Source organism: Vulpes vulpes, chromosome 2 (assembly GCF_048418805.1).
Source record: "Vulpes vulpes isolate BD-2025 chromosome 2, VulVul3, whole genome shotgun sequence".
Classification (NCBI taxonomy): domain Eukaryota; kingdom Metazoa; phylum Chordata; class Mammalia; order Carnivora; family Canidae; genus Vulpes; species Vulpes vulpes.
In genome coordinates, this window is record NC_132781.1 from 114,113,217 (window position 1) to 114,137,203 (window position 23,987).

Sequence of the window (23,987 nt, forward strand, 5' to 3'; positions counted from 1 at the left end):
TAGTTTCAGATTAATGGAACTTCATGGTAAAGTAGGTTTAAAAAAAAATAAGTGGGGATTGGAGGGGGGGCGGTTAGTTGAGGTAAGTGGCCAAACAGAGACAAGGAAGGAATTGTAGATGAAGAATCAGACTGGAATCCTGGAATTTGTTAGCCAACCTGATGATGGTTTTCACCTATATATCTAAGTATGTATAATGATTGGTAATTTGGCTTCTGTGAAGTACTTTGCTTATTCTTAGATGATGAAGCATTATTTTATGGTGAGCAGTGATTTTTTAAGTAGTTTATAATGTTCAAAGGCTTATTATAGGTATAGGTATACATATGTGCCTATGTACATATATACACACACACACACATACATATATGTGACTGTGAAGAAAGTAGACCTTTCTGAAATGTCTGAAGTAAACAGAGTTCAGCTGCTAAATGCTCAAAGCCAACTGCGTCACGCACATAAATAGCCCATGTAAGAATCTTGTGGTGTCATATTTAACTGTTGTGACTAAAATAGACTTACCCTTTCTAAACTCATTTTCTTGTTATTGTGTATTATTTCTTGGGTACCTACTCGAATAATAGATGTTGGAAATTTTTTGTCCCTCTCTCTCTATTAAATGTAACTCCATTAAATTAAGAGTAGAATTATAGTTCTAACTGATGAGGTTGAATAATGGAGACGTCCAGAAAGGCTCTTTCCTTGGCAAGTTAGTCTGTGGTTTTGGGTGAGCCCAGTAATGTCCTTTGCAGAAGGGGAAATAAAAGCATTTGTTCAAATGGATAGTTGAACCATTTGAGCCTCTGGGCTGCTGGTGATAAAGCTCTGGTTAAGTGAGAATGGGATACCAAAAATAATTTATTTTATAGCATTTGTCTTTGGTCACTTTGCAGGGAGCAACCACCATGTCACCATTTCTTCGAATTGGTTTGTCCAACTTTGACTGTGGATCCTGCCAGTCATGTCAAGGAGAGGCTGTTAACCCTTATTGCGCTGTGCTTGTCAAAGAATACGTTGAATCGGGTAAGCTTGAGTGGGTATTCGAGGTGGTGGGGGAAGAGGAAGGTCCTGCTGTGAACTATGAGGCAAGTCCTTCCAGGAACTTCAGAGTCATCTGGTTCAACCTAATTTTACAGTTCAGGACACTGATGCCCAGCCAAGCCAAGTACTTCCTCAAGGGCATATGAGCCAGTGACAGACTCTGAAGGAAACCCAAGTCTCCTACCTCACGTTCCATTTTCCTGAGCTATTTTTCAACATAAGCAAAAAGAACAAAGGGAAGGAGAAATGGGTTGAGGACATGATGTGAGGAGTTAATGGGGCTGATAAAATCTACTGGTTAGCTCAAGTAGAACATGGGATCCATATTGTTAACCTGAGGTGTTTCCAGTGCTTATCGATAAAGTCTTCATAATCTTACAATTAACCCTAAAGACAGTTTATTTCTTCTTTGGGCTAAAATTAGGTGAATGTTAAAATAATATGTAATTCGCCATTAGAATCCAAATTTCAGAAAACTTACTTATGTATTTATCAAGACCCTGGATGAGTGAAAGAATAGTCATGTTTTGTCAAATGTAGCTATTTAAAGGCAGTTCATGGTGACAGCGAAAGTGTGACAGATCCCCAAATTCCTTTTGTGGGTTTAGATCATTCAGTTAAAATAATCCTATTCTGTTTGGAGTCTCTCTATGAAGTTTACATCCCAACTTTTTCCCAGTTTCACTACTTTTCTATATTTCCCTACATACCTCTCTTGTTTTAGTAGACATGTTGGAGAGACATGTGATTAACACTGATACAGGGTTGTAGTAACTATAGGAGCCGTTCCAGTTGATTTACACAGAAAGTATTTATGGAGTGCCCAGTGTAGAATGGGAGAGGAAAAGTGCACTTTCTTTAGAGTTTCTATTCTAGCAGAGGAAGAGAGGCATGAAACAAACTGGAATATATGGAAATAATGATAAGTGCTGGGCCGAAAACCAAAGCAGGGCAAAGAGGAGAGAAGGCTTGAGGACAGAGAGGTGTGTGTTATTTCACATAGGGTCATCCTCCAAAGGCCTCTTACGGAGTGGCATTTACAGATGCAGGAAGAACCCGAGTTAGCAGTTGAGAACCTCCAAAGAAGCATTTCCAGCTCCGAATCTGGGGTTTACAAATCCTACCACATTGGCTTTTACTTCCCTTAGAAGACCTGTGCTTTGTGATTGACTCTATTCTTCCAGCCACTGTGAGTGCATCAAAGCTGAGGAGAATGTCTGAATCATCCTGATTTCCTTTCTGCCTAGATTTCTCTCCTGTTCAAAGTGAGAATGGCACTTGCTCCCAATCTAAAACGTTTCAAATGTCACAGAAATCTTTGAAGTGTAAAATGTCTGAGTTTTTCAAAGCCGCTTTCGACTTAATGGATCTCCTGGATCCCATTCTCTGTAAACACAGGCCTCACTGACATTTGCCTCCTGAGAGCCTCTTTTTTTTTTTTTTTTAAGATTTTATTTATTTATTCATGAGAGAACAGAGAGAGAGAGAGGCAGAGACACAGGCAAAGGGAGAAGCAGGCTCCATGCAGGGAGCCTGACATGGGACTCGATCCTGGGTCTCCAGGATCACACCCTGGGCTGAAGGCAGGCACTTTAACTGCTGAGCCACTCCGGCGTCCCAGCCTTTTTTTTTTTTTTTTTTTTTTTAATTTCTTCTTTTGGTCTTGTCTTTGAACTTGGTCTGATCAGCTATGTGGATCAAGAGACCTTGTCAGAAAGAAGACTTTGTTTTTCTAAAAGGTTAGCCTGCAGAGTTTGGAGATTTGGGTTTTTGATTTTGTTTTGGTTTTGTTCTGAAAAGAAATCACTCTGCACATTACAATTCAAGAACTACTTCTACAGAATTTATGGTTTTTTAGATTTTTTTAAATTGGGTTATAGTTGACAGACAATGTTATATTCATTTCATATGTGACATGACAAATCTATACATTATGCTATGCTCACCACAAGTATACCTATCATCTGTTACATTGCAACACTATTACAGTACCACTGACTACTTATTCACTCCAGAAGTGGAAGCCTGGACCTCCCACTGCCCTTCACCCATTTTGCCCATCCCCCCATCCCACCCTTCTAGAAACCATCAGTTTGTTCTCTATATAGGTCTAATTCTTTTTTTGTGTGTGTATTTATTCATTTGGTTTTCTTAGATTCCACATATGAGTAAAAACTCATGGAGTATTTGTCTTTCTTAAACTGACATTTCACTTAGCATAAAACCTTCTAGACCATCTATGTTGTTACAGATGACATGATCTCATCCCTTTTATGGCTGTGTAATATTTTGGGGTGTGTGTGTGTGTGTGTGTATAGATTGATACAGATATATATATATATATATATATATATATATATATATAAAACACAGGTTGTTTCCATATCTTGGCTATTGTAAATAATGCTGCAATAAATGTAGAAGCGCATGTATCTTTTCAAATTAGTGTTCTTGTTCTCATTGGCTAAATACCCAGCAGTGGAAGAACTAGATCATATGATACTTCTATTTTTAAATTTTGGGAAGCCTCCATACTATTTTCCACAGTGGCCGTACCAATTTTTACAAATGTATGAGTCTTGGAAGTCTTAGACTGCATTTTCCATAATAAATCAACAGAACAGGGACAAACAGGGCAGTGTGCTGTCAGTCTGGCAGCTTTGGGAAATGATAAAACTCACTGCAAGTAGAGAGGATCATGAGTCCCAGTCTTCTTTTAAGGTGGTTACAAACCTAGTGAATGAGAGGGTGAGAAGAGGCTTACTGCAGGCATCTCAGTCTCTTGCAGAGTAGTGGAGAAAGGTTACAGTTATAAGAAACTCCTGTTTACTTCCTGTCTGTGGAAGTAAAATGTTACTACGGTTGTTAGAATTGCTGTTGGCATTTTTTAAAAGTCCAGTCTCCAGTTAAAAAAATTTTTAAGTAAGCCATAAAAACCTTCTCCTCCCTCTTCCACCCTTAACATTGTCAGAGTTTATACCTTTAATAACCAGGTTTATCTAAAATTCGAAGTTTCTGTTTATCCAAGTGCTTGTATACCTCCCAAATGACAATTTAGCAAATCGTAGGTGCGTGTTCTGCTTTGTCATTGTGCGTCAGGGAGAAGGGGCCATCAGGAGTCAGAACTGCTTTGTTTCCATGCCTAAATGGATTTTTCCCTTTTGCTTTACCAACATCCCTGAATTGCTAAATCTGCCACTTAGTGTGCTTATTATCACAAGAAACCAACACTCAAATACAGCTGCAGTTTGCTACTCCTGAAATGATTAAAGAATAAATATTACAGAAAATCCAGTGGGGATGAAAGCTATGCCAACACCACTTAATTCCATTAGCAAATTCTTTTCCAATCACTTGGTGGTTCGGAAGAGGTTTTCCTTACACTTTATCACCCTGACCAGACTTCTGGATCTCCTGCCTGCCTGCCTTTCCTCACTTGTAGGTCTATAGCCTGCTTCTCTGATCCCATGGATTAAGATCACTGCCTCTTTTTAGTTGTTACTTGTTAGTTTTTGTGTAGGGTGCATGGTGCATGTAAAATATATCCTCTCTTGAGAATTAGAGAAAGAAATAATGGCTTATTATGTTTTAAAGGATTTTACCTCACAGTGCATTTATTTATGTCAAATGGAAAATAAATTTAATGTCTTTTTAAAGGAGCATTCACTATAAGCCTTAAATTATGCCACAGAGTCTTTCTGATGAACACACAGTAGTAGTCTATCAAGTTTTTTTTAACCAGATGACAGTGAAATTAGTTATGTGTCCACCCTTTGTAGATCATCAAAGGAAGATCCCCAAAGGCAAAAAAGTGTATGATATGTAAAGAATGGGACTTAGTCGCTCTGCCCTCCCAAATATAGCAGCTAGGCCCTGATGTCTTTCTATTTGCTCCAAGTGAAGCAACTAACTGTTGAATAGGAAAAGAACATTGCCCGTCCAAGACATTATCATATTTTTGTTACTTAAACTAAGAGATTGACTTCTAAGTTTCAATATATCATCTTGCATGTAGACCTCAGGACTATCTCATCCCCTTCTATATTGTCTCTAATTGTTTTACGTGTTTTTTTTTTTTTTTTTTTTTTTTTTTTTTTTACTTTCCAATGGAATTATATATCCTAGAGAACAGAGGGAGCAGGTGCCGCTGTCAAGTCAAATTATTTTCCTGATTTGGCTAAAGGAGTAATGAGAACATATCTTTCTGTTCCTAGAAAATGGGCAGATGTATATCCAGAAGAAGCCAACTATGTACCCACCCTGGGACAGCACTTTTGATGCTCACATCAACAAGGGAAGAGTAATGCAGATCATTGTGAAGGGCAAGAACATGGACCTGATATCTGAAACTACCGTGGAGCTCTCCTCTCTGGCAGAGCGATGTCGGAAGAACAATGGGAAGGCAGAGATATGGGTAAATATCCAGCCTGTGAGCTTCTTTTATAGTGTTCACACTATTAAGTGGTAAGCACCAGGCTCACTGAAGACTAATGCACAGTTACAGTGTCATCCTGAAATTATGACACACCAGTCATGGGTAAACAGATTCCCTACCACTTACTCACTGATGACTTGATAATGACAATGACCATCCATTGTAGACTATAGACATATTCAAATATCTTGATTCCTGTGAAAGGTGAAGGAGGTCTCTTAGGCTCTGAAGAACTATTATTGGTTTATAAGTATAAAAGTAAGCTCAGAAATATCACAAATTCCCCTTAACTTGGGAACCTAATTGTTGTCTGTTTGTTGAGATATAGTATCTATGTGATCTCTTGATAAGATAGATTAGATAAGGTGATAGATATGAGAGAGGACCAGCTACATCCACGTGAGGCTTGGTCTTCTCCCTCCATACTTTGCCAATCCCTATTAATTTTTTTTTAGCCATAATGTATTCACTTAGCTCCCTTTGTACTAAGCAGTACACTATACACAATCTGTGTTGCCACAGTTTTTGAAAACTTAGGTTATAACTGTTTGGGTAGTGAATGTTCAGAAATGTTAAAGAGTTGAGATAAAAGCATAAAAAATTCTCGTGAAAACTTCTGGGATCCACAAAATGGAAAACAAAACAGTAACAAACACCAGTAAAAACTGTTTTTTAAATGATCTAACACCCAGAAAATGTTTTCAAATGCTTTATCATCTATGCAAAAGGGAAGAATTTTACCTTTTTCCATCTTATTTCCTGCAACTCAGATTTTTAAGAAGTCCACCCAGAAGATTTTGAAATTGCTAGTTTCAAAATGGGAATAATAAAAAGCTAACAACTAGATTTTAGGGTCATTTTTCTATTTTTGACCTCAGAAAAAAAAAATCAGTACTTTTTAGGGGAATATGTATTTTTATATATCTTTGTTGGTGACACTAAAGTAATCTTTGAAGGTAAACATATACTAAGATTTTGTTTTTTAAGTTCTCATGCTTAGATATGTTAGAAAATGTAGTCCAGCAATATCTGGGGAGCACTTCTGTGTCCACTTGGAGAAACAATCATGGAAACAGATCTTATCTTGGGGGCACTGCTTAGGCAGGTAAAAAAGGCTAAAGAACTAGATAATGTCACAGGTGTGCCACTTAGTGTGAAAAGGTTTACACAAGACAGGGACTGTGAGACTTCAGTCTGTTTGGGGCCTGAGTTGCTACAGCACTTAGCTCAACTAGGAGTAGAGATTAATTAGATGAAATGTTCCCTGGTTTTCCATTCATCCTCATTTATTTTCTGTTTTCTGCCTTATTTTTTTAAAAAGGGTCATCAAATCCCTAATTTTTAAAAGTAGCATCCTATTTGGGGTGGCTGGCTGGCTCAGTCTGTAGAGCATGTGACTGTGGATCTTGGGATTGTGAGTTCGAGCCCCACATTGTGTGTAGAGATACTTAAAAATAAGATCTTTTTTTAAAAAAAAAAAAGATTAGAGACATAGAGAGAGGTAGAGACATAGGCAGAGGAAGAAGCAGGCTCCATGCAGGGAGCCTCATGCGAAATTCAATCCCAGAACCTGGGAATCTCACCCTGAGCTGAAGGCAGATGCTCAACCACGGAGCCACCCAGGCGCCCCAAAAATAAGACCTTTAAAAACAACAACAACAACCAAAAGCAGCATGCTATTTAATTTCCTTCTCAGTTAACAAAAGGATAACTAATTTTTAAGTGATTTGTTTAGGCTTTGCTGCTGAGCAGGTTGCTTTTCTATTTATCTCTCTAAAAGTTGTATCTGATTTTTTGCTTAGGCTTCTTCTGATTTTATTCCTGTCAGAGTTTTCACTTTTTTTTTTTTTTTTTTTTTTTGCATTCTAGGATTATTTAGACACAAGCACTTGGTGGCCTTCAGATCCTCATTTAACTTAAGCAAACTTTTTACATTTTACAGCTTTTTTTCCCAGGGATATTTCTTAGTTTACTTTCATTTATAGTGTTTAAAGACCAACCGGGTACTTTCAACTTAGATTTCCCCTTGCTCTAGTGAAGTCCATTTTCTTAAAAATAAATTTTCTATTTAAAAAATACTTATTTTTTGAAATTTGCTCTTTAGCTCCACAGACTCCATCTAGTTTCTACATACTGTGCTGAGACTTGCCTTCTGCTTTCCCAGGGTTATGACTGTTTGTGTGGTTACCTCTTGTTTGCTCTCAAAATCATGATGCAACGTGATTTGCTGTGGATACATGATTGTTTTTCCAGTAGCTGATTAAATTTCCTTGATCACCACTAAGTCCCAAATAGTGATAACTTTGTGGTTATTTGGTATCAATTTTCCCCCACTTCGCTTGGGAACAAGCCCCTTATTTCTTGCTCTTCTAGTTCTCTTTTTATCCCCATCTTTATTACTTATCCCCTAAATCATAGAACAAGGTGTATAATTGGTGTTAAAAGCACTTCCCTTCTCATTGATATGTTTAAGCTAGCATGAGGGTTTATATAGTTGACCAAGCAGTAAATGCTTATATTATTGTAAAATTCGAATAGTTGTGATGCTATGACATAAGTCTCACTGTCATGTCAGCTTTGCAGAGATCCTGAAAGGCTTTGGGACATGCACAAGGTCACACAGCCAGTAAATTATTGAACCACAATTCAAATTCGGTCCCGGGTTCAACCAGACATTTCTTGCTAATTCTCAGCTATTCTCGTTAACCCGTAGATGTAAGTACCCAGAAATTTTTATCTCCAAGCAAAATTAATGAGTTGCTGATGTGTTTTAATAAAAGAAAGGCTGGGGGCACCTGGGTGGCTCAGTCAGTGAAGCATCTGCCGTTAGCTCAGGTTATGATCTCAGGGTCCTGGGATTGAGTCCTGCATGGAGCTCCCTGCTCAGTAGGGAGTCTGCTTCTCTCTCTCTCTCTGCTCCTCTCTCCTGCTCATACTCTCTCTGTCTCAAATAAGTAAATAAAAATATTTAAATTAAATAATAATAATAATTTAAAATAAATTTTAAAATAAAAGAAAGGCTATATTCATGGATGCTGTGCTATTCTGATGGTAACTGGTATGAATGAAATGAAAAGAGGCACCTCTACATCAGAAATCTCCTGCCATTCCCACATTTGTCAGTTAGTTTGTCATTAAACTCTCGCAGTACTTGTTTCACATTCTGATATTTTTTTTCCTCTCAATCAGTTAGAGCTGAAACCTCAAGGCCGAATGCTAATGAATGCCAGATACTTTCTCGAAATGAGTGGTAAGTGACATTTTATCTTCTTGTCTGGGGGTGAGGAGGGCATATTCCTTCTCATGTGCAATTTATTTGACTTTTACAATAGCAAAGAAAAGAATTAGGAGAAAAAGGAAAGACAGGAATTTTCTTAAAACTTTCAGTAGTGCGCAAATATTAATTGAAAATGTAATATCTGCGCCAGATACACATAGAAATATAAAACATTTATAGCGTTATTTTCTTTTTTCTATTTAAATTCAATTTGCCAACAGATAATACACATCATTAGTTTCAGATGTAGTTTTCAATAATTCATCAGTTATAGCATTAATTTCTAAATAGTGTGAACTCATGTGCCCAGTGCTTTTATATTGTCTTTATTTTAGTTTGGGAATTTAACATAAATACAAGAGGCTCTGTTTACATGTCACTATATATATACACACACTGTGTATAAATGAGTAATAAAACAAATGATCACACTACCAGTGAAATATAAAATAAATAAGAAACCAGTATTTTTCATAATGCTAGTAGCAAAATAATAGTGCTGCAAGTTAATCATCTCAAATCCTTTTAGGAACAGGAAGGAAAACATACTTCGCTAATGAGTGTCATTTCAGTGACATACACAGACATGCATCACAGAGGTTACATATATGAGCAGTGTGGTTGGTGCCTGTGACAGTCGCCCGTCAGTTCCTTCCGTTGCATTTGTACTCTGTCATCAAAGTGCTGTGCAAACAAATCAAATGCTACTATTCATGAAATCCTAAACCTCAGGGTGAATATGTGTACTTCCTAATCACAAACTGATTTTAGTTTTTCCTAAATCAGTTTTACTACAAAGAAACAAGTTTTAGTTTAGAGATTTATGGTGCTTTCTGGGTTTTGGCTTAACATATACGATGTCCCTCAATCTAGATTCAAACAAATACATTGAAAACAAAAAACAAAAAAAAACCCATGTCATGAGATTATCAGGGAAACTTGAACCCTTACCATATATTTGGTGATATTGAGGCAGTATTATTTTTTTAGATGTGATGATGGTATTATGGCTCTACTTCTTAAAATGGGTCCTCATCTTTAAGACACATACTAAAATGTTTATAGATAACATAATACCAGAGATATGATTTAAAATAACCCATTGGTATGAAGGTGTGGGTAGCAGATTGTGTATATTGGAAAATAGTAACCATGGATAGGTCGTTTTTGAAGCTGGATGATCAGCAATGGGAAATTGAATCCAGTATTTGCTCAACTTTTGTATGGATTTAAAAATTCCCATAATAAAGCTTTTTAAAAAAATTTTTTTAGAAGAAAAGATCCTTAAAGAGGTAGCAATACAATCTGAGCTTTCTTCTTTTACCTCGTGGAGGCTCTAGATACATAAAACATAGCATTATAGTATTTCTGAGTTGGCCAAAGAACATAGCATTATAGTATTTCTGAGTTGGCCAAATGATAGAGTGGTTGTAGGAGCTGAATAACCAGGCTTGCATAACAAGTGCAAGTGCCGGGATAAATGATAATGCCAATAGTGTTTGATTCCCACAAGAAGAGGAAGTATGTTCTTTTCATTAGTTCAAAACATGATCTAATGTAAATTGAAGTAAATCTTCCATGAGAATGCCAGGTATTTTGGGTAAATGGCTTAAAGACTGCTTTAATTATTTAATTATTTGATTATTTGATAAATAATTCCATGAATATTTATCCTATTACTATGAAACTTAAATTTTCTCTTAGAATGAGAGAGAGAACATTCAAGTGGGGTGAAAACAATGATCTTTCATAGACAATAATTATGGAAGTCCAGGAAGTTTTTTTTTTTAAGGATAAAATGTTGTCATGTTTAAAATCTTTTCTATCTAGACCCAAATTGAGACTCCATTTCTAAATTTTTATATACCTAAAAGCTCTAGTTTATAACAAACAATATTGTGGAATAACCCAACTAGAAAATTCTTTATTGATGACAAGAAGTATAGGACATCATTCCATTTTAAGGATACTATTATATATAAGAAATTGTTTTCAGAAGGATTCAGAAAACCAAGACACAAGTTCTCATACCCAAGGAACTTAAGTCTAGATTGGAGAGGTGATACAAATTAAACAACTGGAGAAGAATTTAGTCCTAAACCACATAAATATTGATTAACCAAGAGATCAGTTTGGGTTACCTTCATTCCAGAAAAATCAAGAGTGGACATTGAAGGATAGGCAGAGTTGAATTTGCAGACAAGAGGGATAGCTTTCTAGGAGGAAACATGAAGATTTGAGCAAAAATATAAATGGATGCAGAACCATGAGAAGACCAGTCTAGGCAGAACAGAGGGCCCCTGCTAAAACCAGAATGAAGAATCTAAGACAGATGTTGGAAGACTTGGAAACCAAGCAAGAGTGTGAAGACCTAGGAAAGTCACCAACAAGGAGTCACAGCCCCATTCTTGAGCAGGCCAGAATATTCTGGAAGCAATGTTTGGGAGAAATTGCTTTTAATGAAATGTGGGACAGATATGGGAAAGGAAATAGACTGGATATAAAGAGAGACTATAAAATTTCATTTTTTCAATGGAGAGGTGATGAAAACCTGGTCCAATCTTATGGTTATAAGACTGAAGTATGAAATAAAAGAAAGAGAATAAGAGCTCATGGCAGTGTAGATGAAAGGGTATGTCCATTATAAGTACATAGTTGGGGGATCCCTGGGTGGCTCCGCTGAGTGCCTGCCTTCGGCTCAGGGCCTGTCCCTGGAGTCCCGGGATCGAGTCCCACATCGGGCTCCCTGCATAGAGCCTATCTCCCTCTGCCTGTGTCTCTGCCTCTCTCTCTCCCTCTCTGTGTCTCTCATGAGTAAATAAGTAAAATCTTTTTTTAAAAAGTACATAGTTGAACTGCTTTGTAATTCTTTAAAAATAAAAGTTGAATGAAGGGGAAAATGTTGATGGTATTTCTTATAATAGTTGGACTAGGAAAATGATAATAGGAGTGGTAGAGATTAGAGATATGGAAAGAGAAAGCAATTGGGAGAGGATATGGGATTTCATCGTAGATAACATTTAAGATTATATCATGTCCTCCACACTCTTCTTTTATGGAAGCATCAATATTTTTCTACTCTATAGGGAAGCAAATTGCTCATTGCTCTCCACACACACATCAGTCCATTCTCTCTCCTTCAAAATCTTCGTTCCATGATTCCTGTGATAGAATTACTTTGTCTTCTCCCCCTGCTTTCCTACCATCACTCTTGGTAGCTTTAGTGTTCACCATCACCATCTAACACTCCCACCTCATATGTTGACACCTTCCTACATCTTTCTTTATCCTCTCAAGAACCAGCAGTGACACCAGAGTTTGTCACCTGGAATTCTCCACTGTCAAGGACTCAGGGTCAAACCTTTCTCTCAGAGCTCAGCCTCCTCCCCTATCAATTCTGTCCTCTCTTTCACTCACTCAATACAGGAATCTGCTGTAATCTGGTTTCTCTCTTCACACCTTTTGTTAGCCCACATTGGCCTTGACTCCCTATGTTGGCCTAAGTCCCTAACCCTTTCCAGCTCTCATGAGCACCCTCTTCTGCCAAAGATGTCCTGATCTCCAAACCTTGCGTGTCTTCCTCTTATTCAAGGTTTTGCTAGAAAATGCCATCCAGCTGAGTCCATTACAGACTGTTGCTGGTAGATAATACTCTCATGTTCCAGACTCATATACTTAATGCCTTAGTGGATCTAAGTAGATTTCCCACAGTTACTTTAAATTCAATATGTTCAAAGTTGTGCTCACCATTTTCATCAGTATCCTATTCCTTTTGTAGTTATTATCTCAGTTAATTATTACTCTATCCACCCAGAAGCCTGGAATTAACTTTTATAGCCTCTCTTTTCTTGACCTTCCACATTAATCCAACAGTTTCTACCCATGTTGTTTCCTTAGTATTTTTTTTTTTTATTTTTCCCCTGCTTTGCATCATCATTACCTCTTGCCAAATCCCAGTCATTCCCCTCCATGGCTGCCAGAATAAACTAAACTATATAAACTGTTCTGAATATGCCATGTCTCTGTTCCTCCTTTTGGCTCTGCCCCTGCCTACAGCTTTTCAGTGTTTACAAATTATCTACAGGAAAATATTCAAACTGACCTGATACTTACACATCTTTTGTGTGTGATCACTGATGCTTTTTGCTTCATATTCCACACTCTGACAGTAGACACATCCTCAGGTACCTTATCTGAATGTGCCCTTTTACATTCTCTTCCATCTCAAGAGAACATCTTTTGCTTTTCCCCACCATTCCTTCTCCCACACATTAGTAGAAGTTATTTATTCTTCAGAACCCAGCCCAGAAATCATATTTTAGTAGCTTTCCTGCTCAACTTTCCTCTTTTTCTCTCCTCCACCTATATATACCTGCCTTATCTGGTATAGTTTCCTTACCTCTGGTCACATAGCATCCTATGAATATTTCTGTTCTGACATTTACTACATTAATTGTCCTTCTTTGTGGACTCTAAATTTCTTGCATGGCTGAATCACATCTTATTTGTCTCTTTAACGCCAGCACCAGGTTGTGTGCTAGGTACATAGGAGGTATTTAATAAGTGTTTGTTTGAACTATTCAGTCAGACTCACCCTGGCATTTAGAAATTCCTTTTGTTTTCTTTTGATTCCCATACAATGGCTATTCCAAAAATTCCCATATTAGTTTATCTCCTTCTTTCACTTTTGGAGATTGGCCTTGCCCCCAGTTTAACTGGGAAAGACTCCGTCTTCTGTCTGTCTCTGCACTTTAGAGATAGCCGATGCTCCCTACACTTGCTTCCTGCTCTTTTGCCTCAGAGACAGTCCCTCCTTTTCTTGGACTCCTGCCTTAAATTCCTAGCAGCTATATACCATAAGCCCTGTAGTGTCTTCAATGTTTCCTTCTCTTTTCAGTTTCCAACTCATTTCCAAGACATACTGAATTAAACCATCTTGTCCAATCTGGATTTTTTTTTTTTTTTTACCCTAAGAGGCTGGCTTATATTTTGACCAATCCCACTACATTGCTTTCTTCAAGACTGATTCCTCAAAACAAATTTCTATTTCTTAGGTTCCATCCAGTTCCCTGATATCCCTATATCAATGCTGAAAAACTCATTCCTTCCTGGCTTACTCAATGTGATACTATTTAAGTTTTCCTCTTAATTTTTTAGCTTGCTTCTTCATGGTTTCTTTTGTAATTCCTTTTACTATCCTAAAAGATATGGGTGTACATGTCTCTACGTCTATTCCAAACCATCATTTACTGTTCTTTGTGTGAGTGACATGTCTCCCTGACTTGACTGTTAGCCACTCAAAAATTAGGGATAACATCTCATATTTCTTTAGAACATTCGGCATAGCAGTTGCTCATAGCTGTCCAGGAAACATCTGTGGTTGACTGATTACAAATAAGTGATAGGTTAGGCTAAATAGATACTTTAGGAACCATTACTATAAAAGAAATAACCAAACATACAGAAACCAAAAACTTATTCAAGCAAATAAACACAAAAACAAATTAACTTCAGAAAAAAAGCATAAAGCATAGTAAATACCAGAAGAATTCAAGAAATTCTGAGCTTTTATATAGTTCTTCTCTTGTAATGATCGAAATGGTTAGAGGATAAAAAAAATCAGAGGAAGACCCAAGAGAATAAATTTATTTCTAGCACTTTTTGACATTTAAAAAAATTTACAGTATTAAAGTTTAGTGCTCAGACTCTTTCTCTCTCTCTCTCTCTCTCTCTCTCTCTCCATATATATATATATATATATATATATATATATATATATATATATATAATTTTTTTACAGTAATACAGTTAGGGTTCCCAGAATAATTCACTTCCATTGCCTGAATTTAAAAGTAATTTTATACTTTATTTCACTTCATCTGAACTAAAATAGAAATGAGTCAAATCTTACTGACAAACCACCTACTACCACCAGTCACAAGTTGGAAATAGATCTGCTATACCAGAACTTGCAGAAAGCAGCAGTTGCCTCAGCGACCCTGAATTTAACCCCTCATTCACCAAAGCTAATTTATCTCTAACCCAGTTCCAAATAAAAAGACTTACATTACCTAACCTTAAAGTATTAAGTACAGAACTTTTTAGAGAGTTATTCAGAGTGTTCTTTATCTGGGAGTTTGGATTGCCATAAAACAGACCTGTGGACCATTGTAGAAAAGATGTTAGCCATAAAATGTGGCCTGGGACTAGGATGATGGGTTCCTGGGGGAGAGGTCTCCATCCACATGCCCCCCACCTTTTATCTACCCAATGAGTTTCTAGCCTGGCCACTATTAGGAGTATGGAAAATAACATGCCTTGGCAGAGACATTTGTTTCAAGTGTGTTAGCAGACCTTAGCCACTGTTTATTCAGAGTGGAAGTATTTAGTTTAAATATTGTTAACTCTTTATATTTGTGAAAGATGAGCCTCTTATTCTCACTAGAGCTCTATTTTTTTATACTTGTAAAAGTATAATAGAATAAATAATCTGAAAATCTTTCAAGCTACTAAAAATTATAATACTAGAAGTTAAAAGCACTAAATGCATTATCCTTATTTTAGTAATGATCATTATTTTTCATATTGCTTTCTTATTTACCATTTTATTCTGTCCTGCATGCTGGAGTTGTTATTATGCTGTTGAACCATGACTGCCTTGCTTTTGTGTGTTTTCTTTGAGTCTGGGCTACAGTCAGGGAATCACTAGTATTTCCAGAATTCTATCAGCCTTATGGGAAGATGTTATGTGGCATGGGGCACTACAGACAGTCACTGTCATAATACCTTCACCAGTATCCTGAATCCAGGGTGAACTGAAAAAATGTGAATGTGATGATTTTATGTAGATGACTAAATAATATCCAGGATACCTAGACATTAAAAAAACAATTGCAGTGATCTATTGATTTCTGGATTTTTCCACACTGACCAGTGTAGTCTATAAGCCTATATCTGGTGCACCTGACTACTGTGGACATTGGGAACCAGAGAATAAACAACTTTCCAAAGTTCTTTGGCCCTCACACACAAGTCCAGCTAGCTCCCCTCAGTCTACTGGACGCTGCCCATAAACAACCAGATATAAAGCATCTTGGGAAATTTTTTTAAAATGCTGTTTCTAAGTTGTTGTCAGTAACCACATTGTTCTCTAGAATTACAGGCAGAAAAGTATTTACCACTTCCTGCTTTTTCTGGCTGATTCATCACTGACAGTGAATAGGAGAGGTTGATAAATACTTTGAAAGTTCTGACCTCTGGTTTTAAAAACTGAAAGAGAATAGCTCAGCATAGTCAAAGAGGAGTGAGGGATTGTGCCAGTACTCCAACCCCATTGTTTCAACCATATAGTAATACACCCTGTGATAATTCTGTATTAGAGAACTAAAGAAGCTTAGAACTATACCGACCTTAATAAGTACTTGGGATTTTACTGGTTTCAATGCTTGCCTAATTCCTTGTCCATCTTCATCTTTTCTCCATCTCCCCAACCCTCTCCACCTACTTTGTACCTTGTCCTGTTCCTGCAGACACAAAGGACATGAGTGAATTTGAGACTGAAGGCTTCTTTGCTTTGCATCACCGCCGAGGAGCCATCAAACAGGCCAAAGTCCATCATGTCAAGTGCCATGAGTTCACCGCCACCTTTTTCCCACAACCCACATTTTGCTCTGTCTGCCATGAGTTTGTCTGGTACGGTAACTTGGCATTTCACTCCAAGCTTCAGCTTATGCATTTTGTCAGATCCTCTCAACCTGTCAGGCCTGGCATGCTCCGCCTCAGGGGAGTGTGCTGGCATAAGCACTACATGGAAGGATAAGGCTGAAAGAGTGTGATTCTATACAATATTTTCATACTATGACTCCTATAGAGCAAGGAAGCCAGCTCTAGTAGAAAAAGTTTTCAAGAACTTTAGCTTCTGATTAAATGGGAGCCACTGGGGGTAAGAGGGAAGGACAGAAGAGGGAAACATCTTTACTGTTGGCACAGTTTTATAGTTGAAATGTCTACCACCTTGATAGCCCAACTGTGCTAATGTGTGCAAAAGACAACACTTTTGCATTGGAGCTAATGGGTTTAGATGTTTACAGGGCTCTTGGGCATCTTAGCAGCCCTCAGATGGAGATCAGTTCAAGCCTCAGTAAGCACATAGCAAAGGCGATAGGGCTACAGAGACTTGAAATGACTCCTGTCTCTGGTTTCAGCCTTCTGGCTTCTTGGTAGGGTGTTCTTTTTCTTGGGCTACTTCAGAATCCATCAACACACAACTGCAGCCTAACTAGGGTACTCAAAGGTCAAATAGACTTTTGGTGGACTTCCACCAACTGTTTTCACTGAATGATTAAAATTGCCTTCCTTTCTAATAGTAAGTGCTACTCAGGAATGGACCTTAAGCTTAAGAATTAGTAGTTGCAAGTGTTCTCAGATACTTGGAAAAAGGAAACACATTGTACAGATGTCTTTGCTCATCTATACTGAGCTTAGACAATGAAATTTGCTACTAGGAGCCTTTGATGCGTTTTCAGTCAGGCATTTTCATCTCTACATGTTTGTTTGGAAAGACACAAAAGAGAAGAAAAACAGTTCCTCGTTTCTTTAATTATCAGACTTTTAACAAAGCACTTAAAAAAAAAACAACAACATGTGTTAACACTCTTGGCCAGTGACCAACTACTGATCCGAGAATACTGTGGTAGGAAACTCTGAGATCTTGTTTTCATGTTGATGGTGCTGCTGTTGACTCAGACATCCAAGTAAATCAAACATGTGCTTTATTGCAGGGGTCTGAACAAACAAGGCTACCAGTGTCGACGTAAGTAAGAAAGATTTCTGTCGTATTATTGTCATTGTTTTTATTTCATTTTTCCTTAACTTTGGAAAATCTTAAGCTGCAATAATTTCTTTTCAGAGTGTAATGCGGCAATTCACAAGAAGTGTATCGATAAAGTTATAGCTAAGTGCACAGGATCAGCTATCAATAGCCGAGAAACCATGGTATGTGTTCATGTTCTTCTTTTTGTCTGGCATATGTTAATTTTATCCTAACATTAAATTTGGCAGCCCACTAATTCTTTTTAGTATTGCCTGAGAGTGAATCCTTAAACGTGTCAATGAACATCAATCTCCTTAAAACCCTTTCCTCTTCAATATGATTGTTACTGAGATCCAAAACTAGGGAATAAATATAAAAAGCATAATAAAATTGTTGACAACTACCTTTTCCAGAAAAGCATGATAGAAAGTGGCCAGAAAACACAGTTTTGGTCAATTATATGAGAACAACCCTCGTGGTATCTATAGCTATAAGTGACAGTTAAGGAATAGAGGCAAATGATGACAAAATATAGATGTAAGCATTTACAAGGTTGGTATGAGCTATAACAAGTCTAATTCTTATGTTGAGAAACAAATGTCTCTTTCATAATGAATTTTAAGATATATAGCATAGGGACAGGTTAGATGTTACCCCACAGGATAAGCAAGCAGAGCTGCAAAGTCAAGCACACTTCCTTTTCCTACACTTTCTTCATTCAACAGATATTTAGTGTGTATCTATACATGGAAGGTACTATACTATGTACAGTGCACAGCAGAGCACAAAACAGACCTGGTCCTGGCTTTAGGGAACTTACTGTAAAATTAGGGAAACACATAACTAACAAAAAACAATGTATTGCTTCCATTTATATTAAATAACCAATAAGGTGTGATGATGGAGAAAAAAAAATGAGTGACCTACTTAAACTGAGGGCCAGGGAATCTCCCAGGGAAGCATTTAAGCTGAGAGCTAAGGGTGAAAGGAACCAGCTATATGAACAGCAGGAGGAAGCAGCCTTCGGACAGAAAAGGCCCAAAGGGGGAAAGAGTCAGCATGTTCTAGGAACTGAAATGAGACCATGGAGCTGGAACAGCAAGAGCAAGAGAGTGAATAGAATAGGAAGTTGAGGAACTTGGCAGGACCTAGATTTTTTAAGACCCTGGAGAAGTGGTTGGATTTTATTTGACCTATAGTGGGAAGCCCTCCTGGTGACCGCTGTTGGGGAAACTGTGGGTTGAGGTATGAACATAAAAACCAGAGGCGACTACAGAAGTCCCCCCAAGGGGGAAGGTTGATGGCTTGTACCAGTATGGTAACAATGGAGGTGGAGTAAAGTGAGCAGATTTTCAGGTTATTTCCTTGTTAGAAATGACTAGATTTGTCAATAACTTGGGTGTGAAAAATAAAAGTTTCTGTCTTGAGCAGTGGGGTAGTGGCAGAAGCATAACAATGTAAGAATGGGGGAGAAATTAATATTTCAGTTTTTAATAAGTCCAACCTAAGCCTGAGATGCCTGTGGATATCCAAGTGGAGGTTTCAAGTGGACAATTTTAAATGCACTTGGAATTCACGGGAGCCAACAGACCAAATATATAAATTCCACCCCCCCACCCCCCATACTCCAAAATCTAAAATTACATGGTAGGGAGAAGAGAAGGAGCTGGTAATAAAGACTGAGAATAAGAGTTCAGAGAGGGCTCTTCATATATTAAAATTACATAAAGTTACAGAAACCAAAAAGCAAAAGGGTCAGTTGCATTCAGCGCAGCTAAGATGCTGAGGAAAATGGAATCCACGTGGAGATCTCCTGAGCCCTCCAGATCCAAAAAATTTCATAGAATTGTAAAGGTGTTTGCTTCATTGACCGACACAGAGGATTACTGAAAGTTGGTGACATGGCAACAATTTATGTGCTAATATTATCAAGAACATTAACCTGAAGTTCTTTGAGGTAGAACAGTAGCTGAAAGGACATGAAACCCAAGGGATGGAAGTACTCACATAGCTAGAGAAGAGAGGAGAGGTGGATGAAGCTGGAGAGGAAGGGACAACAAAGCAGTAAGGGGGAAGAAGTCTAATGCACAGGTGGAGATAGGTCTCTGATGGACAGGTGGGCGGTTCATCAATTGTAACAAAAAGGGAAGAGAAGATGGTTGCAGATGGCAGTGAGTTGTAGATTTGGGGGCAGGCAGATGAGAGACCTTCCCTTAGACAGCTTATATCTTCAGTGTAGTCTGAAGGCTGAGAGAAAGAAGAGAAGGCAGCAAGTGGCTTTGGGGAGAAAGGATCTGTGAGATAATTATCTCAGGATGAGAAGAGCAATAGGATTGCTGAGGACAGTGGAAAGTCCACTTGAATTTGAGGGGCCAGCCTGCCCAGGTGTGTGATTTTCTCTAGCCAAAGGACAGGCTCAGAAAAGACAAATTGGTGGAGTTTTTGCAGAGTAGACTTTCTTCTAAAATTTAGAGCCAGAAGGGGACAATTTCCTATAACAAGTGACTCTGCTAAGGCTCAAAGAGGCTAAAGTAGTTTGTTTGCAGTCAATCACCTATGGTATACGTAACTTGGCGGGGTCGAAATTTCAGATCTCAATCTCCCAGAGCAGTATGATTGACTCTTCTCTCCCAGTTTTATTAAGCAATACTTGGCATACATCACTGTGTGAGTTTAATGCACACGGCGTGATGGTTTGAGTTACATATACTATGAAATGATCACGATAGGTTCAGCTGCCTTATGTAGATCTTAGATACAATAAGACAAAACAAGATTTCTCCGTGTGAGAACTCTTAAGATCCACCCTCTTAACACCTTCTCTGTATATCACACAGCAGTGTTAGCTGTGGTCACCATGCTGGACAGTCTTCCCTAGGAATTATTAATCTTATAACCAGAAATTTGTACCTTTAGACCACCTTCCTCTACTTCCTCCTTTCTTGCAACCCCCCACCTCTGCAAACCACAAGTCTGATCCCTTTCTTGGAGTTTGGTGTGGTTTTTTGGTGTTCTTTTTTTGGGGCAGGGGGTCGGGTTTATTTTGATTTTGGGTTCCACGTATAAGTGAGATCATACAACATGTGTCTTTCTCTGGCAAGCGTTTTGTTTGTTTAAGTCAAATTGCCACCTCCCAACCTGCCTTCCTGCTCTCTCTACATAATGCCTTCAGTTTCCTGGGAAAATCACAAATTATAAGAATGACTGTTAACCTCAATAGCTAATGTCCCCTGGAAATAGAATGAAAGCCACAAGTTTAATTTAAAATTTTCGGGTATCCTTATATAAAAAATAAGGAGACAGTTTATATTCTTTTCCTCATAAAAAAATCTTCAGAATCCAGTGTGTATTTTACATTGATAGCATATTGTTTTACCACCTCACAAGTGCTCACTTGGTCCATGTGGCTAAGTGAATATTATATCGGAAAGCACAAATCTACAGTCTTTTCCAGACACATCTTGAACTATTTTGAGCTAGGAGTCAAGATCTGAGTTACAAATCTTCCAGCCAGAATATTGACATTAATTGTTAATATTTGCATGGAAACGTTTATGTAACGTGGGACCTGAAAATTATTTTTTCTTGGTTGAAAATGGCTAAAATAAGTTCTGAGCAACTTTTAAACAATTCTAAACAGCTGTTCTAATGACCCAATGCTAGCCCACATCCTCAGCGGGAACATTAGATATATCACTGTTAGTGAAAAAGGCTTCTTTGCTGTGCACAAAGAATTGTTTAATTAAAAACTTCTTGGAAAGATCATAAATCTTAAGTAAAACTTTCTATATTACACATGAATATTGGTATTCTCACCAGGAATCAAACCTCATGATTTTGTTATTGTTGTTGTTTATGTGGTATGTTTGGCTAAAGGAGAAAATTTCAACTCTGGAAAACTAAAAAAAAAAAAAAAAAATCCTGTAATATATCAACCACCAGCATCCTTCTCTTATCACCCCACTCCCCATCCCCTAACTCATCACATTGACTTTGAGAGAAGAAAGGGTAACAGTGGAAAGAGAATAGGCTGATTCTGACTTTAGGCTTATAGATGTCCTAGCTCACTTTTTAGCTGTGTGATCCAGACAAGTGTCTTGCCCTCTCCAAGCTTAACCTCCTCATCTATCAAATGAAGATTCTAATACAGGCTACTTCAAAGGGGGTATTCCAGTATCACAGGTGTAAAAAAAATACATGTGACGCACTTGTCCGCAGCACCTGGCAGGACCTGTTACCTGCCCTTCACCCCCTCTGGTCCATGTGTAATAGCTGTGAAATGGTTCATACTCAGGCTTTTATACTAATAGATCCATAGCAGTGTTTCCTCTAGAGGAGGTATTATATAACCTCTTCCAAAGCTTAGAGTCCTAGTTCTGGGTTGAAAAAGAAAATAAAATATTTATAGTAAAATAGGAAGGACAGTCCAATGTTTGCTCAGATCCCATTGAGATAAATAACCCCACTCCCATCCTCCTGAAGATGTTAGCCTATCTGTGAGAATGCCTCAGACTTCAGCCTATCCCGGGTTACTTGATATGTGTATATCGCACACATGCCCCTTGCCTGGAAGAGCTAATGGCTGCCTGCCTTCTTTGCCATGGCTCTAAGGCTTGATGAGTAAGGCTTATGGCTTAAAGCACACATTGTCCCAGTGTTTTTAGTGCTCTGTTATGCTAGAGTCTCTGCTAAGACACCAGAGGTTGCAAATCAGGGACATGCATATGGTTACACATTCTCCCTTCTTTCAGTTCCACAAGGAGAGGTTCAAAATTGACATGCCGCATAGATTTAAAGTCTACAATTACAAAAGCCCGACCTTCTGTGAGCACTGTGGGACCCTGCTGTGGGGCCTGGCCAGGCAAGGACTCAAGTGTGATGGTGAGTCCAGCGGGAAATGGACATGGGCCCCGGTACGGAACCCCTACAGGATGGCTTTGCAGCTCTAATGGAGAGCATGAGGGGAGGAGGAAGCATAGAGGGTTGACTTCTCTAACTAGCCCAGATGACCCCGAGATCATGAAAATGAACTAATTGCTGCCCGTTTCCTTCCATCCCCAACACCATCATCCTTGGATCCCAGAGAAGTGCAAACCCGTTCAGACTCCATGTCAAGTCTCCTGGCCTGTCACTCTTCCATTGTACCTGGCCCCCTTCACTGGGACCTGCCCTGTTGCCCCTTCTGACCCTGGCAGCTCAAGCTGTGCCCCCACCACTCTCCCTCACACCTTAAGATGCCTTCTGTAGCCCATCAAGGACCAAGCCTGGAACAGATTCTGTTTGGCCGATGGGTGGTCTTGCACATAGGCATTCTGTGACTTAGATTGGAGAGTCTGTGCCCAAAGCATGCCCAGTAAGGGGCCCAGTCCCCCACACTGACCATCATGTTCTCTCCTCTGGTCTCTCCTTAAAGGCTGGCATTACATCAGGGCCTGAGCCGGTAGCTCTGTTAGTTATGCTAGAGTCTCTGCTAAGACACCAGAGGTTGCAAACCAGCGACATGCATATGGTCACACATTCTCCCTTTTTTCAGTTCCACAAGGAGAGGTTCAAAATTGATGAGTTTTGAGCTTTGAGTTTTGACTTTTGAGGTTTTTCAGACCGGTCCTGAGAAAGAGCAAAGAGAACTTTCTTGCCCTAAAAGTTCAAATTGCTAAGATGATAACCTTTAGAAACTGAGATGCTGTTACACCAGGATTAGGCAGTAGGGAGGGAAAATTTCAGCAAGGCACTTCTGCTTTGTAAGTGGGGGTGAGATAGACATTCAAAAGGCCAGATAGACATTCTAAAAGGAGGGCATTCTGCTGCGTCAGAGGCCTTTCTATTTCAAATTATTAAATATGGAAGGCACTTTATTTCTTCTTGGCTGCCCCATTTTGTTTTAATGCCACTGACTAAATCTTTTGCAATTTTTATCCTTTAAGTGCTAAAGGTGAGGATCACCCCCCATGGCTTTCTCTTCCTCATCCCCGTTGTGCTCCCATGTCTGACAGAGTCTGTAGGGACATCTTAGTGGAGACAGGGAAGGTTGGGTTTTCAAGCCATACTGAAAGCAGAACCCACATGCAGTGAAAGTTCACCTTAATAATCCCTCCAGGAGTATCACTGGGCGCCCTGCTCTCTACACCTGTCCAAGAGCTCACAGGGAGCTGGTACTGACTGTATGGAGTATTTTTAGGAGTTCATAGGCGAGATGTAATTTCAGAACTGAACAAGGGGACGTGAATAATCAGATTCCCTCTGATGGCCCTCCGGGTCTTCTAATGGTCTCCCTCACCTGGGGGGAGGTTTCTTTTCCCTGTAGCTGGAACATCCCACCTGCCCAGTGCTGCCAACAGCCTGACAATGCCTCTGAGCTTAGAATCTCCACAAGGGTTCCTTGCCATTGTTTCATGGCCCACATGCCTGTTCTGTTCCATCTC

General features: G+C 38.7%; 1 protein-coding gene across 4 annotated transcripts in view; it reads left to right on the forward strand.

Moving 5' to 3' along the window:
* The window catches only part of PRKCQ (protein kinase C theta), a 173,126-nt gene that overhangs the window by 47,682 nt on the left and 101,457 nt on the right, over positions 1–23,987 (forward strand). For 3 of the 4 annotated variants that reach the window (XM_026016774.2, XM_072749605.1, XM_072749604.1), the window contains 7 exons: positions 894–1,023; positions 5,256–5,455; positions 8,666–8,726; positions 16,283–16,445; positions 17,534–17,565; positions 17,662–17,747; positions 22,317–22,446. In XM_026016774.2, coding sequence (XP_025872559.1) covers positions 906–1,023; positions 5,256–5,455; positions 8,666–8,726; positions 16,283–16,445; positions 17,534–17,565; positions 17,662–17,747; positions 22,317–22,446 — 790 coding nt within the window. In that variant the 5' untranslated portion in view covers positions 894–905. Of the gene's footprint in view, positions 1–694; positions 710–893; positions 1,024–5,255; positions 5,456–8,665; positions 8,727–16,282; positions 16,446–17,533; positions 17,566–17,661; positions 17,748–22,316; positions 22,447–23,987 lie in introns of those variants that run through there. The other variant, XM_072749606.1, reaches the window with a different exon arrangement.